This window comes from Aulonocara stuartgranti, assembly GCF_965226115.1.
Source record: "Aulonocara stuartgranti genome assembly, chromosome: 22".
NCBI lineage: Eukaryota > Metazoa > Chordata > Actinopteri > Cichliformes > Cichlidae > Aulonocara > Aulonocara stuartgranti.
The window spans coordinates 29,630,218-29,641,083 of NC_138957.1; the positions used below are offsets into that span (position 1 = coordinate 29,630,218).

The window sequence follows — 10,866 nt, forward strand, 5'->3', positions numbered from 1 at the left end:
GTGAGCACGGCCCCGTCCATCGATTTCCTTTTAATGGAACAACTGAAATTAGATTCTCAGCAAAGAGGCAGCCATGGATGAAATCGGACGTGTCTCATTGATCGCTGTACTGGAAAAATGCATCAGTCAGATGAATAAAGCTGCAGATGGTGGAAGTCCTTATCAACCATGCAGTCACCAGTATGAGCATAATCACAAAAACAAGAGGCTGCACCACGATGATGCTGTAATCAGACGGGTTTCTGGGTTTCTCTCAGTCCCTGCCACTCCTGGTCAGTTTAATCCAGCTGTACTCCACCCTGTAAAGATTGTAGTGTCACATCTATGATGTCAGTTATCCTTAAACCCCTAAAACTCCTGTTTGGACTTTTTGTACCTGCCACCTTCTAAAAAAACACACAAAATGTACAGAGATGAGCTGTAACGGCTGAAGATCGAGCTTCATTTATTGTTTCTACTGCTTTTCTATCTGAGCAGAACTGAACAGCTACATCACCAGTATCATTTAAGGTGAACTATGAGGGGGGTTCAATACTCAAGATCAGGTTTATTTTCAGTATAAGGCTGAAGATTTGGTAAACAGACTGATTCCTATAACACATTTCTATTTGAATACTTTAAACATGTCTCAATCACACAAGCACTTTCTCTGTTTACACTGCAGTGAATAGGTTGGGAGCATAAACACATACTTGGGGTTCAGTGTCTTGCCCAAGGATACTTTGACATGCAGACTAGAGCAGCTGGGTTCAAACCACCAGCCTTCCGATTCAAAGATGACCTGAGCCACGGCCATCTATGTTTAATAATTAATGTGTTAAGAAATTAGTTGTGAGGCGGGGCTCCTGGAAGAGCTTAAAAAGTTCTGTGTGAATGTAGGGGAAAATATTCCAGCCTGCAGGGTTGGAACCGTAGATGATCATTACCAGGACATGACCCCATGCTCACATTGTTGTGATTTACACCACCACCAACCTGCCTATTCAGTGTACTGTTTCACTGGTTAAATATAACAGCCTGATGTTTGAACACCCTTATTTTTATAAGAATTATTTGCTTGTTGTAGCAGAAATAGGAAACAAAGATAAACCAGACAAACACTGGTTGTACATTTTACTCTACATAAATCAAATAAATCTTTTTTTCTGGTTGATTGATAGATAAGCACCATAGACAGTTTATGATTGGCAGGTTGACAGATGAGGTCAGGCAGGAGTCTGTTCGCAGACGACGTTGTGATCTTCAGAGGTGTTAGAGAACCTGGAGAGTTGGAGGTATGAGCAGTCAGTAGAAGCAAGACTTGCCAGATGGCAGCAAGACCTGTTGTGAGGAGGAGGAGAAGATTCATGAGTGTGGTGGAGGAGGGTTGGAGTGACAGAGGACGATACTAGGGATAGGGTGAGAGGGAGGCAGGGACTGTGGGGTCCCATAAAGGGAGCAGATGAAATCCATTATGCAAGAAAAACTCTGCAAATTACAAAGTTCCTTCATGGAGGAAAACAAAATGAATAGATATGCATCTATGAAGGTGCATTAAGAAAAAAATAGGCTTTTTCTTTGAATTCCTCATTAATTTGTGCAATTTTAAAAACATATTCTGGTAAATAGTCAAACAAATATTCATGAAAACAATTAGCCTGAAAAAACAAACATGGAGGCGCATGTAGTAAAGCTCTCTATTGTCTATTGTGACATCTGTTGTTGGAATAAAGTAGAATTGAGGTTCTGTAAAATTAATATTTCTAGTTTTGGGAGTACCGGTCTTCAATTCGTTTGTTTGTTTGTTTGTTTTGTCCTCGGGTAAGATCCAAAAATATCCTACTGTTTAGAAAATGAGAGCGCTGTCTCAGAACCCATATTCCCACCAAGGCCCAGCCCAGTTCACCCAGTTCTGTGCTGCTTTCATCTAAATTTAGAGGATCAAACCAGTCCAGGATCCTCTGGGTTCAACCAGAAATAGGCGACAGACAACCAAATATTTTGGAGCACATTTCACCCCTGATGACTCGCAGGAACTGGCAGGTCGTCCATTCATACTGCTGCGAGGTAAATGGCAGCAGACCATTGCCACGGAATTGATTGATGGTGTTTCACACTCTATAAGTCGAGAAGAGTTAGTGCCAGCTCGCCTCATTTGTTTTTGCCCAGTTCGTGACCAACAACAGGGAGTTAAATGTCTACCAGTGGGAAGATTTTACCTTTGATAAGAGATGAAAAATAAAGAAAAAATGCTTTCATAGGTCAGAAATCGGCAGCGTTACATCAAAAAGGCTTTTATGGTTACATTTTTATATGGAAGATAAAAGGTGAGTTAATGCTAAGTTATTGATTTGTATTTAAAATGATCGGTTGTGTCTGGTTTTACTCATTTATCTGGAAGTTTTTATAATGATGACACAAAATAGTGGTGAATAGACTCCTGTCTCAAATGGTGTCTGCTGGGCTGTGGTTTAGTTGTAACTCAGTAAGCTGGGGCTTTTATTCTGCAGGAATGATGATTACATTTAAAAGCATCAGCAGTGAAATGTAACCTAACAGTGTTGTATTTTTTCTTAAATCACACTATAAAATAATTACTGCTGTATCAGCATGTAACAAGCATTTTAAAGCCATTTTTCTTATGTTTCAGCTCATTTTGAAAACTAGCTTTGCCGTGTAAATTTTGAATATTTAAAAAAATAAGCAATTGAAGCTCTTCTCTGGGATTAGGTTATTCTCAGATATTACCTGGTATATGCTCCTTTGCATCCTTTTTTTTTTAACTTGTTCGCTAATTAACAACTACACAAAAAAATGTAAATACATCACACATTAAAAAGATGATAAGTGAAATTTTTCTAACCTTAAAGAAAGTGACTTATTTTCATGCTCAAAATGAAAAGCAGCAGACAAATGTTCAGGTTCACACTGAAATAAAGATCTAACTGATGTGAATGAATTTTTATACCTTCTAAATTACACTGTGCTGTTCTGTTCCTTTGATATAATATAAAATATCAATAAACCATTTTAAAGATAGTCTTAGTCAGTAGTCTTCGTCTCTATCCATAAAAACATGCAAAACCGTTAAATACACCCGCGTTCCCCTTCACAGTTTTCTCCTTTTGTTCTATGAAAATCCTGTTCTGACCACTGGCACATGTGCATCTGTGATTTCACCACACGTGAAAAGCAAACATCAGCTTCTGTTTCCAATGGGCTACATGGACTTGTACTTTTCAGGATTGTAACGCTGCATCCTGTTGCATGTGAGGGCAATCTTCAAACTTGTTAACGGATTAGCTGCAGCTCAGGAGGTAAAGCAGGTCACCTACTGATCGGAAGGTTAGTGGTTCGATTAGTAGTAGTCCCTGGCTCCTCCAATCTGCATGTCAAGTATCCTTGGGCAAGATACTAACCCCAAATTGCTCTCCGATGCATCCGTCGGAGTGTGAATGTGTGTGAATGTAGTTATAAAGCACTCAGTTTAGAGGGAGTGCTTGTGAGAATGGGTGAATGTGGCATGTTGTACAGAGTGCTTTGAGTACTCCGGGAGAGTAGAAAAGCACTATATAAGAATCCATCCATTTACCATTGGTTCTTATACAGCGCTTTCCTACTATACCTGAGTACCGGAGCTTTATACAACATGCCCTTCACTCATTCATTCATTCAGCTATTAATCCAAGCATGTTCGCACACATACAGACTCTGATATTTACTTGGGGTTCAGTATCTTGCCGAAGGATATTTGACCTCCATCTACCTCCTAAGCTGCAGGAGGCGGACACATATGTGGTGTGTGTCTCGTTTTAACTGTGGCTTACTACCCACCTTAAATGACAAGTAGCCAGACTTATTGCAATTATTTTAAAGTGGTCTTGGGCAGTAATTCTCCAGACTTTCTGAAGAGCTTTCAAAGTTTATCTTTGTCACTTATCAACAGAGAGCTACAACAGTGAAGATCTACTGGCATCTGTAAAATACGGTGGGGGCTGTCAATGCATGGGGCTTAATTTCAGCTGGTGTTGTTAAGGATCTGCTGAAAAGTACCTTCACATTTTGATCTATCATGCAACACCATCTGGGATGAATCTGATTGGCTTCCTTTTTTGTTTCACTGCCAATGCAGTAAAAGCATCCCTAGACAGTGGAACATTACTGAAGCAGTGTGGGATCATGTTTATGGAGTACATAAAAAAAGCAGCCAAGATCCAAAGAAGAGCTTTGAATGTCCTTCAGGAAGGTTGAAAGGTTCTCATTCTGACAGAGAGAAGGTGAGATCACAGGTGCACAGTGCAAGTGGTTAGAAGAAACACTGAACTCCTAGTATATAAATGAGTTTTTCTCTCTTTTTTTGTTACAGAGCTGCTAAAGTAGAAAATGGGAGACTGGAACTTCCTTGGTGGGGTCTTGGAGGAGGTGCATATCCACTCCACCATGGTTGGCAAGATCTGGCTGACCATCCTGTTCATATTCCGAATGCTGGTCCTGGGCGTCGCCGCAGAAGACGTTTGGAATGACGAGCAGTCCGACTTCATCTGCAACACCGAGCAGCCGGGGTGCCGGAATGTATGCTATGACCAGGCCTTCCCTATTTCCCTCATCCGCTACTGGGTGCTCCAGGTGATATTTGTGTCCTCGCCCTCCCTGGTGTACATGGGTCATGCCATCTACCAGCTGCGGGCTCTGGAGAAGGAACGCCACTGCAAGAAAGTGGCTCTCCGGCGGGAGCTGGAGGCAGTGGATGCAGAGCTGACAGAGGTGAAGAAGAGGATTGAAAAGGAGATGAGGCAGCTGGAGCAGGGGAAGCTCAACAAAGCACCACTGAGGGGCTCTCTGCTGTGCACCTACGTGGCCCACATTGTTACGCGCTCAGTGGTGGAGGTCAGCTTTATGACGGTTCAATACATCCTGTATGGAAACCGCCTGAGCACCATTTACAAGTGCGAGAGGGAGCCGTGTCCTAACGTGGTGGACTGCTTCGTCTCGAGACCAACAGAGAAAACTGTTTTCATGATGTTCATGCAAGCTATCGCCTGCATCTCTCTCTTCCTCAGTCTGCTGGAGATCATGCACCTTGGCTTCAAGAGGATTAAGAAGGGCATTCTGGACTACTACCCACACCTGAAGGATGACCTGGACGATTATTATGTCAGCAAGTCGAAAAAGGACTCAGTGATGCATCAGGTTTGCATGGGAACGACTGTGGGACGCAAGAGTACGATTCCCACAGCACCAAGCGGGTACACGTTACTGCTGGAGAAACAGGGCAACGGACCCAACTACCCTCTCCTCAACGCCTCCTCCGCCTTCGTCCCAATTCAAGGGGACCCTGGTGGAAAGCCGGACAGTCAAAAGGAGGGCAAGGAAGGAGTCCCGAGTCCCACGGAGCACAACAACAACTCCAAGAATACCAGCAGTGAGACGCGGTCCCCTCCTTCAGACAAACAGGAGCAACGAGAAGATCAATCCCCACCACATCACGAGGACCTGGAGCGTGCAAGATCTGAGTACCCCACCCTGCCTGTTTCAGATGCCTCCTGCAGCACAGCGCTGTCAGGCTTCACGAGGAAGACACGAAGGATCACCCCACCGTGGAACTGCTCCACAGTCGTGGAGGGAAATGGCTCAGACAGCGGAGACTCCTACAACGGGAACAACAGCATGAAGCTACGAAGCGGCGGCGGCCCCAGAGCAAGGATCCTCTCCAAGTCAGACATTAAGAGACAGAGCAGACCCCAGAGCCCGGACTCTGCAGGGGAGCTGAGCTCTATATCTCGACACAGCCGGGAGAGCAATAGTCCCGCCGCCTCCCCACCAAACCGGCGAGTGTCAGCTGCCAGCAGCGCCAGCAGCAGACGAGCCCCGACTGATTTACAGATATGAGGACTGCTTAGAAGAAGCCATTAAAACACGATTACTGCACCTTTTTCACAGTTTAGACTTCTTTAAAAGACAATCACAAAAAGCCTGCAGAGATTATGCTTGTGCCAGACATTCTCCAGTCTTAGAAAGAGCATATGACAAACAAGCAGTCTAACATCTACTCTTCCTTTTAGAGGGATTCATACTAGGATGCACAGCCTTGTTTTCTCAGATTTCCAGGTCAGTTTCAGGCTATCAGAATGAGCTTCAACCCTCAAACAATCAAGCTATAAAGCTATGTTAGCAGCTGACATGACTGAGTGGGGCCTCATGATGTTTGATGATAAGTCGATTTATGAGTTATTCTGAAATGTTTTAATGGTCAAATGAAGGCTGAAGGGTCACACACGCTGAACTGTTTAACTGAAACATGCACCTAGCACTGAATTATTGCTAAACTTAGCTATCACAGATAAGAATGGGTCCTTGTCTCAGAAACCAACTTAAGAAAATGCCGACTTTTATGTTTGTGTGGTGCACTGTGCGCTAAACACATCTGCTCAAATGCTTTATTAACCTTTCATTTTTTCATATTTACAATTAAAATAAAGGCTTGCAGGTAATTCACAGACAGTATAAAAGATGGGCAGGGAACTGTAGCATCCTCAGTGGCTAACAAGCTATCAAGTGGTAAGCCAATGAGCATTTCCTGGATAATCCTTCTTCCTTAGAATATCCATTTACTTCCTGTTTTCCTGTTTTTTGACTTAATGTTTTAATAATATGACCCAAACGGAGTGACTTAACCCATAAACTATTTGAGAAAGTGTTTGCAGAGCTCAGGGAAGAGGGCTGCTTCCCCATTGACTTCTTTGAGACCCAGGTTGTTTTTGAAATCACAGGAATCACCCCCTGGTGGACATGAGTAAGAATGCAGGTTTAAAGCGTTTCTGCATTGGCTTCACTTTTCAGACCTCGAACCTGCGCCTATGTTTTATACTGTCTGAGAGTTCATAGCAAGTGTTGTTTTCTCTCTTTTGACCTCGACTTAAATAACAGTACTGACTAGGATCATTTACCTCATTAACATAATGCCTTTTATAGATTTCTTTCTTTTCTTTTGACAAGGGGGGATTTTAGTTTTAACTTGTCAGGGGTGAGACTGAGCGGGCCCACTGGCTGGTGGAGACTGATTTTGCACCTCTGCATCATAATTATGATTTCAATCATTTTTATGCAACAAAGGAGTCAACTTGAGTCATCTGTTTTCTTTGTTACGTTTGACATGAAATATCTTCAAGACTTCCAGCAGTAAATTTCACTTGCAGCAAAACATGAGTGGTTAGAAAATAACATGCATATAAGCCACAATGATGTTTCCATGACTGTTGCCACACAAGTGAGCCAATTCCTGCCAACAAGTGAGTAAATCTGTAGGGTTTACAGAGAATGGTCTGAAAAACAGAAAATACCCAATGAGCAGCTGTTCTCTGGGTAATATTTGTTGACTGGGAGCAGCCAGACTTCCCTGAGATTAAATGACAACAGTAATTGAAATAACAAATCATTACAACAAAGAGCATCTCTGAACGCACCAAAGCTTGAAGCAAATGTGCTACAGCAGCAGAAGACTACATCGCGTGCTGCTCCTGTCCACGAAGAGCAGGAAACTGAAGGTACAGTTCACACTTACTCACCAAAATCAGACAACTGAATACGGGAACAAACCTGCCTGGTCTGATAAGTAAAAATTACTGCAATGCCATTTGGATGGTAGGGTTAGAATTTGGTGTAGAAAAACAGAAAAGGATGGATCCAACATGCCTCAAGTCATGGTTCAGACTGGGAGTGGTGGTGTAGATCACAGTGTGATTTTCTTGCCACACTTTAGGCCTGTTATTAGCAAGTATATGTACCTAAGAAATAACCAGAGTGCACACATGTTCTGGTAACTACTTCCTGCAGGATCCTTTGTAGCCAGACACTTCAGTCAGTCGCAGCATCTGAATTCATCCATGATGAAGCTTTAATAACAAATGAAGAATTTCCATCAGCAAAATCAAGGACCTTCAGGACAGAGAAAGGCTGATGCTGAAATGTCATTTTTAATTTAGAAAGCTTCTTGTTATACAAAAAAAAAAAAAAAAAAAATAACAGTGATTTTGCATTCACTGTACATCCATTGTTTAATAAACATTTACATACAAACAAGGCTTTAGTAACATTTTTCTTTTTATTCCTCCACAAAAGCAAAGAAAACCTCTACTCTGCTGCTTCCCCATCAGGCGATGGTTCATACTGCATCAGCTGGAAGATGAGGAGGAAAACGAGAAGGTTAAAGGTCACAGAATCCAGACCAAATATAGACATGTGATTATCTGTAAACGCTCACCCTGCTCCTCAGCTCTTTGTTCTCCTCCATGAGCTCGCTGCACTTCTGTTGTAGGTCAGCCAGCTCCGTACGAAGAGCCTCTGTGTCTGCTGGCTCTGGACCAGCTGCCCCGAGATGAAGCTTTATGAAACTGTTGCCATGGTTAAGGTTAACGAGTGCATGGACATTTTACCCATCAATACTATCTAATTTTATTAGAGCAGAACAAGGTCCAACTCGGTTCTGCATGTTAATTCAGGAGAATGATGATCCAGTTTGTAGGTTGGAGAGACTGGTGCAGGAGAATGACTCCTTAGCTTAAGAACTGTTGGCCTGTGACAGACTCACCCACTGCAAGTATCCTGCAGTATTTAAACATGTGAAGAACACAGAATAAATCAAACCCCATGAACAGATTACAAAAAACCCCTTAGATTTTAAATCTGCTGCCATAACAAGAAACTGGCTTTTCCACAATAAAACTGCAGAGTGATTATTTGGTCTAGCCTACATCCTTGCAGTATACCGAGATGCACAGAACATCAACATATTGATGAATTTTGATGCAGTTGATTTCCCCTTTCTACATAGCTGAAGAATTGGAGATGTTAAGATTTTTATTGTGAATTAAAACTCAAAGTCTTAAAGGCTGCCATTCATCTCTAAATGGACCAGGAGTCACCTCATTGCCCATCTGAAGGTTTCAGGGGACAACGGTGCATTTAAATAATCGATTTGACTGCAATCGTAACATTTTAAGACTGATAATACCATAAATAAAAAATAATAAACTATTTTATTTTAAATGCAGTGGTTTAAGCTCTAAACCTGTTTATATTGAGTGAAATTTTGTGAAAAAGTATTGCCAACTTCCAGATCTTATTTTTACATATTTGCTGCATTTAAATATTCCACATGATCAAACAAATATTGGACAAAAATAACCTGACCGTCCACTTCCTAATGACTCAAATAATAATGAAAGTTTTGGAAGGCTTTATCTAGTCAAAGTTTGGACTTAAACTGGCTAATCGAGCTAATAAACAATAAACATAACAATAAAAAAATAAAGTGTGGCTGAAGTAAACCAGTTTTGCAAAGAAGAGCGAGCCAAAATTCCTCCATAGTGATGTGAAAGACTTGTTACTAGTTATACCAAAGAGTTGCAGTTCTTGCTGGTGGCAAAACCAGTTATTAGGTTTAGGGGGAATCACTTTTTCCACATAAGGCCTGGTAATTCTGGATAACTTTTTCCCCTCAATAAATGAAATAATAATTTAAAACCTGCATTTCCAATATTAAAACCCAGTAGATCTGAAACATACAAGTGTGACATATCTTTTTTGCTTTGAAGATAGAGCCACATCAGAAACTAATTGTTACCACCTGAGGTTGTAGTAAGGCTGCAAAAATGAGAAAAGGATACTCCAGTGCATTGTTAGGTTTCTCGGGCTCCTCATAAAGAGCAACTAAAACTGCAAGAAAGAGGGGGAGCACGGAATCAGTAAAAACAAATTAAAAGACTGTTTCACAGAATGCATTATCGTTAATGTCACCAGGCTGAACGGGGGGGGGGGTCCATTTACCGCTTGTTAAGGTGTCGAGGACTCCAGATTTTTCGAGGTACCTTCTAAATTGCTCCCGCTTCGACTCAGAGGCCTGAAAAAGACAAATAGTTGGATGACACACAAGTTGGGAGCCCATTCATACATCGACATAAAGAGCGCTATAAAAACTGTTTTCAGCCCATGGTGCCTTCACTGCCTTCCACCGTGTTGGCGAGCAGGGGTCACGTTGTTATGACGCTAGCTAGCTAGTTTTACAAACTTTAAATGTACCACGTAAAACATAACAGCTACAGAAAGTAAGGCCAAAAATACTTACTCTATATTGAGCCATGACTTCAATAATAGCCGTGTAACTCCGGGTCGTCTACAATGTGCGAAACGGAAAATAACTCTGGACTAGCTGCAGCTGTTTGAATGCTACGCAGGAGGTGACTCTGTTGCCATAACAACACATCAAATCATGCGGAAATGAAGTTCTTCCGATAAACAATCAGCTTGTAAAAGGAGAAGAAAGACTACAGAGTAGCTGTCAAAATAAGATACATTTAAACAATAAAGAAACGTAAGTTGTTCCGTTTGCGAGTAAACAACTGAAACGCCTCAGACATCGAAACGAGACGATGAAGCTGTGTTGCCAGATTTGCGTCACGGGCATGCAGAACCTACCTACCATATTATGATTTTTCGTCAGTTAAGCAACAACCCATTATAATTGGGAAATAAAGCAAGCCGAATTTTGTGTTAGGAGCTCCTGTTTGCCATGTACTACTGGGTGCTCTAAAATCGAGTAATGGATTGCTCTGATACCGAAGGTATCGTAAAAATGTCATAATTCACTGTCGAAGTCTTTTTTCCCGGGTTTCTACACTGGCATATTCACGGTGCTCTTGAGAGATATTGTCACCCTCAGGAAGAAAAAGTCAAATTAAACTAACAAATAAATACGTGCAACTTCTCTGCTTTTTTGTGTGTAATTTAGTTTCTATATTTAAATGGCTTGGCCTCGCTGCTGCCACCCCTATCTGGCAACACAGAAAGGCGAACGCAAGCCTTCACGGAAGCGCGCTACCAGCGCAACGT

At 41.9% G+C, this 10,866-nt stretch overlaps 2 protein-coding genes across 3 annotated transcripts; one reads left to right on the forward strand and one right to left on the reverse strand.

Annotated features, from left to right (window-relative positions):
* The first annotated feature begins 2,139 nt into the window (after positions 1-2,139).
* Positions 2,140-8,058, forward strand: gja9b (gap junction protein alpha 9b). 2 transcript variants are annotated; one of them, XM_082522723.1, is made up of 3 exons: positions 2,140-2,306; positions 4,112-4,256; positions 4,346-8,058. In XM_082522723.1, the coding sequence occupies exon 3, from the start codon at positions 4,363-4,365 to the stop codon at positions 5,866-5,868; it is 1,506 nt and encodes a 501-aa protein (XP_082378849.1). In that variant the 5' UTR covers positions 2,140-2,306; positions 4,112-4,256; positions 4,346-4,362; the 3' UTR covers positions 5,869-8,058. The 2 variants fall into 2 exon arrangements, with proteins under 2 accessions (XP_082378849.1, XP_082378848.1); XM_082522722.1 differs by lacking the exon at positions 4,112-4,256.
* Positions 7,934-10,422, reverse strand: mycbp (MYC binding protein). The gene is made up of 5 exons (XM_082522727.1): positions 10,103-10,422; positions 9,805-9,877; positions 9,645-9,693; positions 8,240-8,369; positions 7,934-8,154 (listed from the first exon to the last, which is right to left on the reverse strand). The coding sequence occupies exons 1-5, from the start codon at positions 10,115-10,117 to the stop codon at positions 8,110-8,112; spliced, it is 312 nt and encodes a 103-aa protein (XP_082378853.1). The 5' UTR covers positions 10,118-10,422; the 3' UTR covers positions 7,934-8,109.
* Between the last annotated feature and the right edge of the window lie 444 nt (positions 10,423-10,866).

Bases quoted from the DNA above. Each gene is read 5' to 3' on its own strand.
- gja9b (XM_082522723.1), top strand. From the start codon at position 4,363: ATGGGAGACTGGAACTTCCTTGGTGGGGTCTTGGAGGAGGTGCATATC.
- mycbp (XM_082522727.1), bottom strand. The intron at 9,694-9,804 runs GTAAATGGACCC...TCTTTCTTGCAG, and splicing joins CCTCGACACCTTAACAAGCG to TTTTAGTTGCTCTTTATGAG. The intron at 8,155-8,239 runs GTGAGCGTTTAC...CTCATCTTCCAG, and splicing joins ACAAAGAGCTGAGGAGCAGG to CTGATGCAGTATGAACCATC.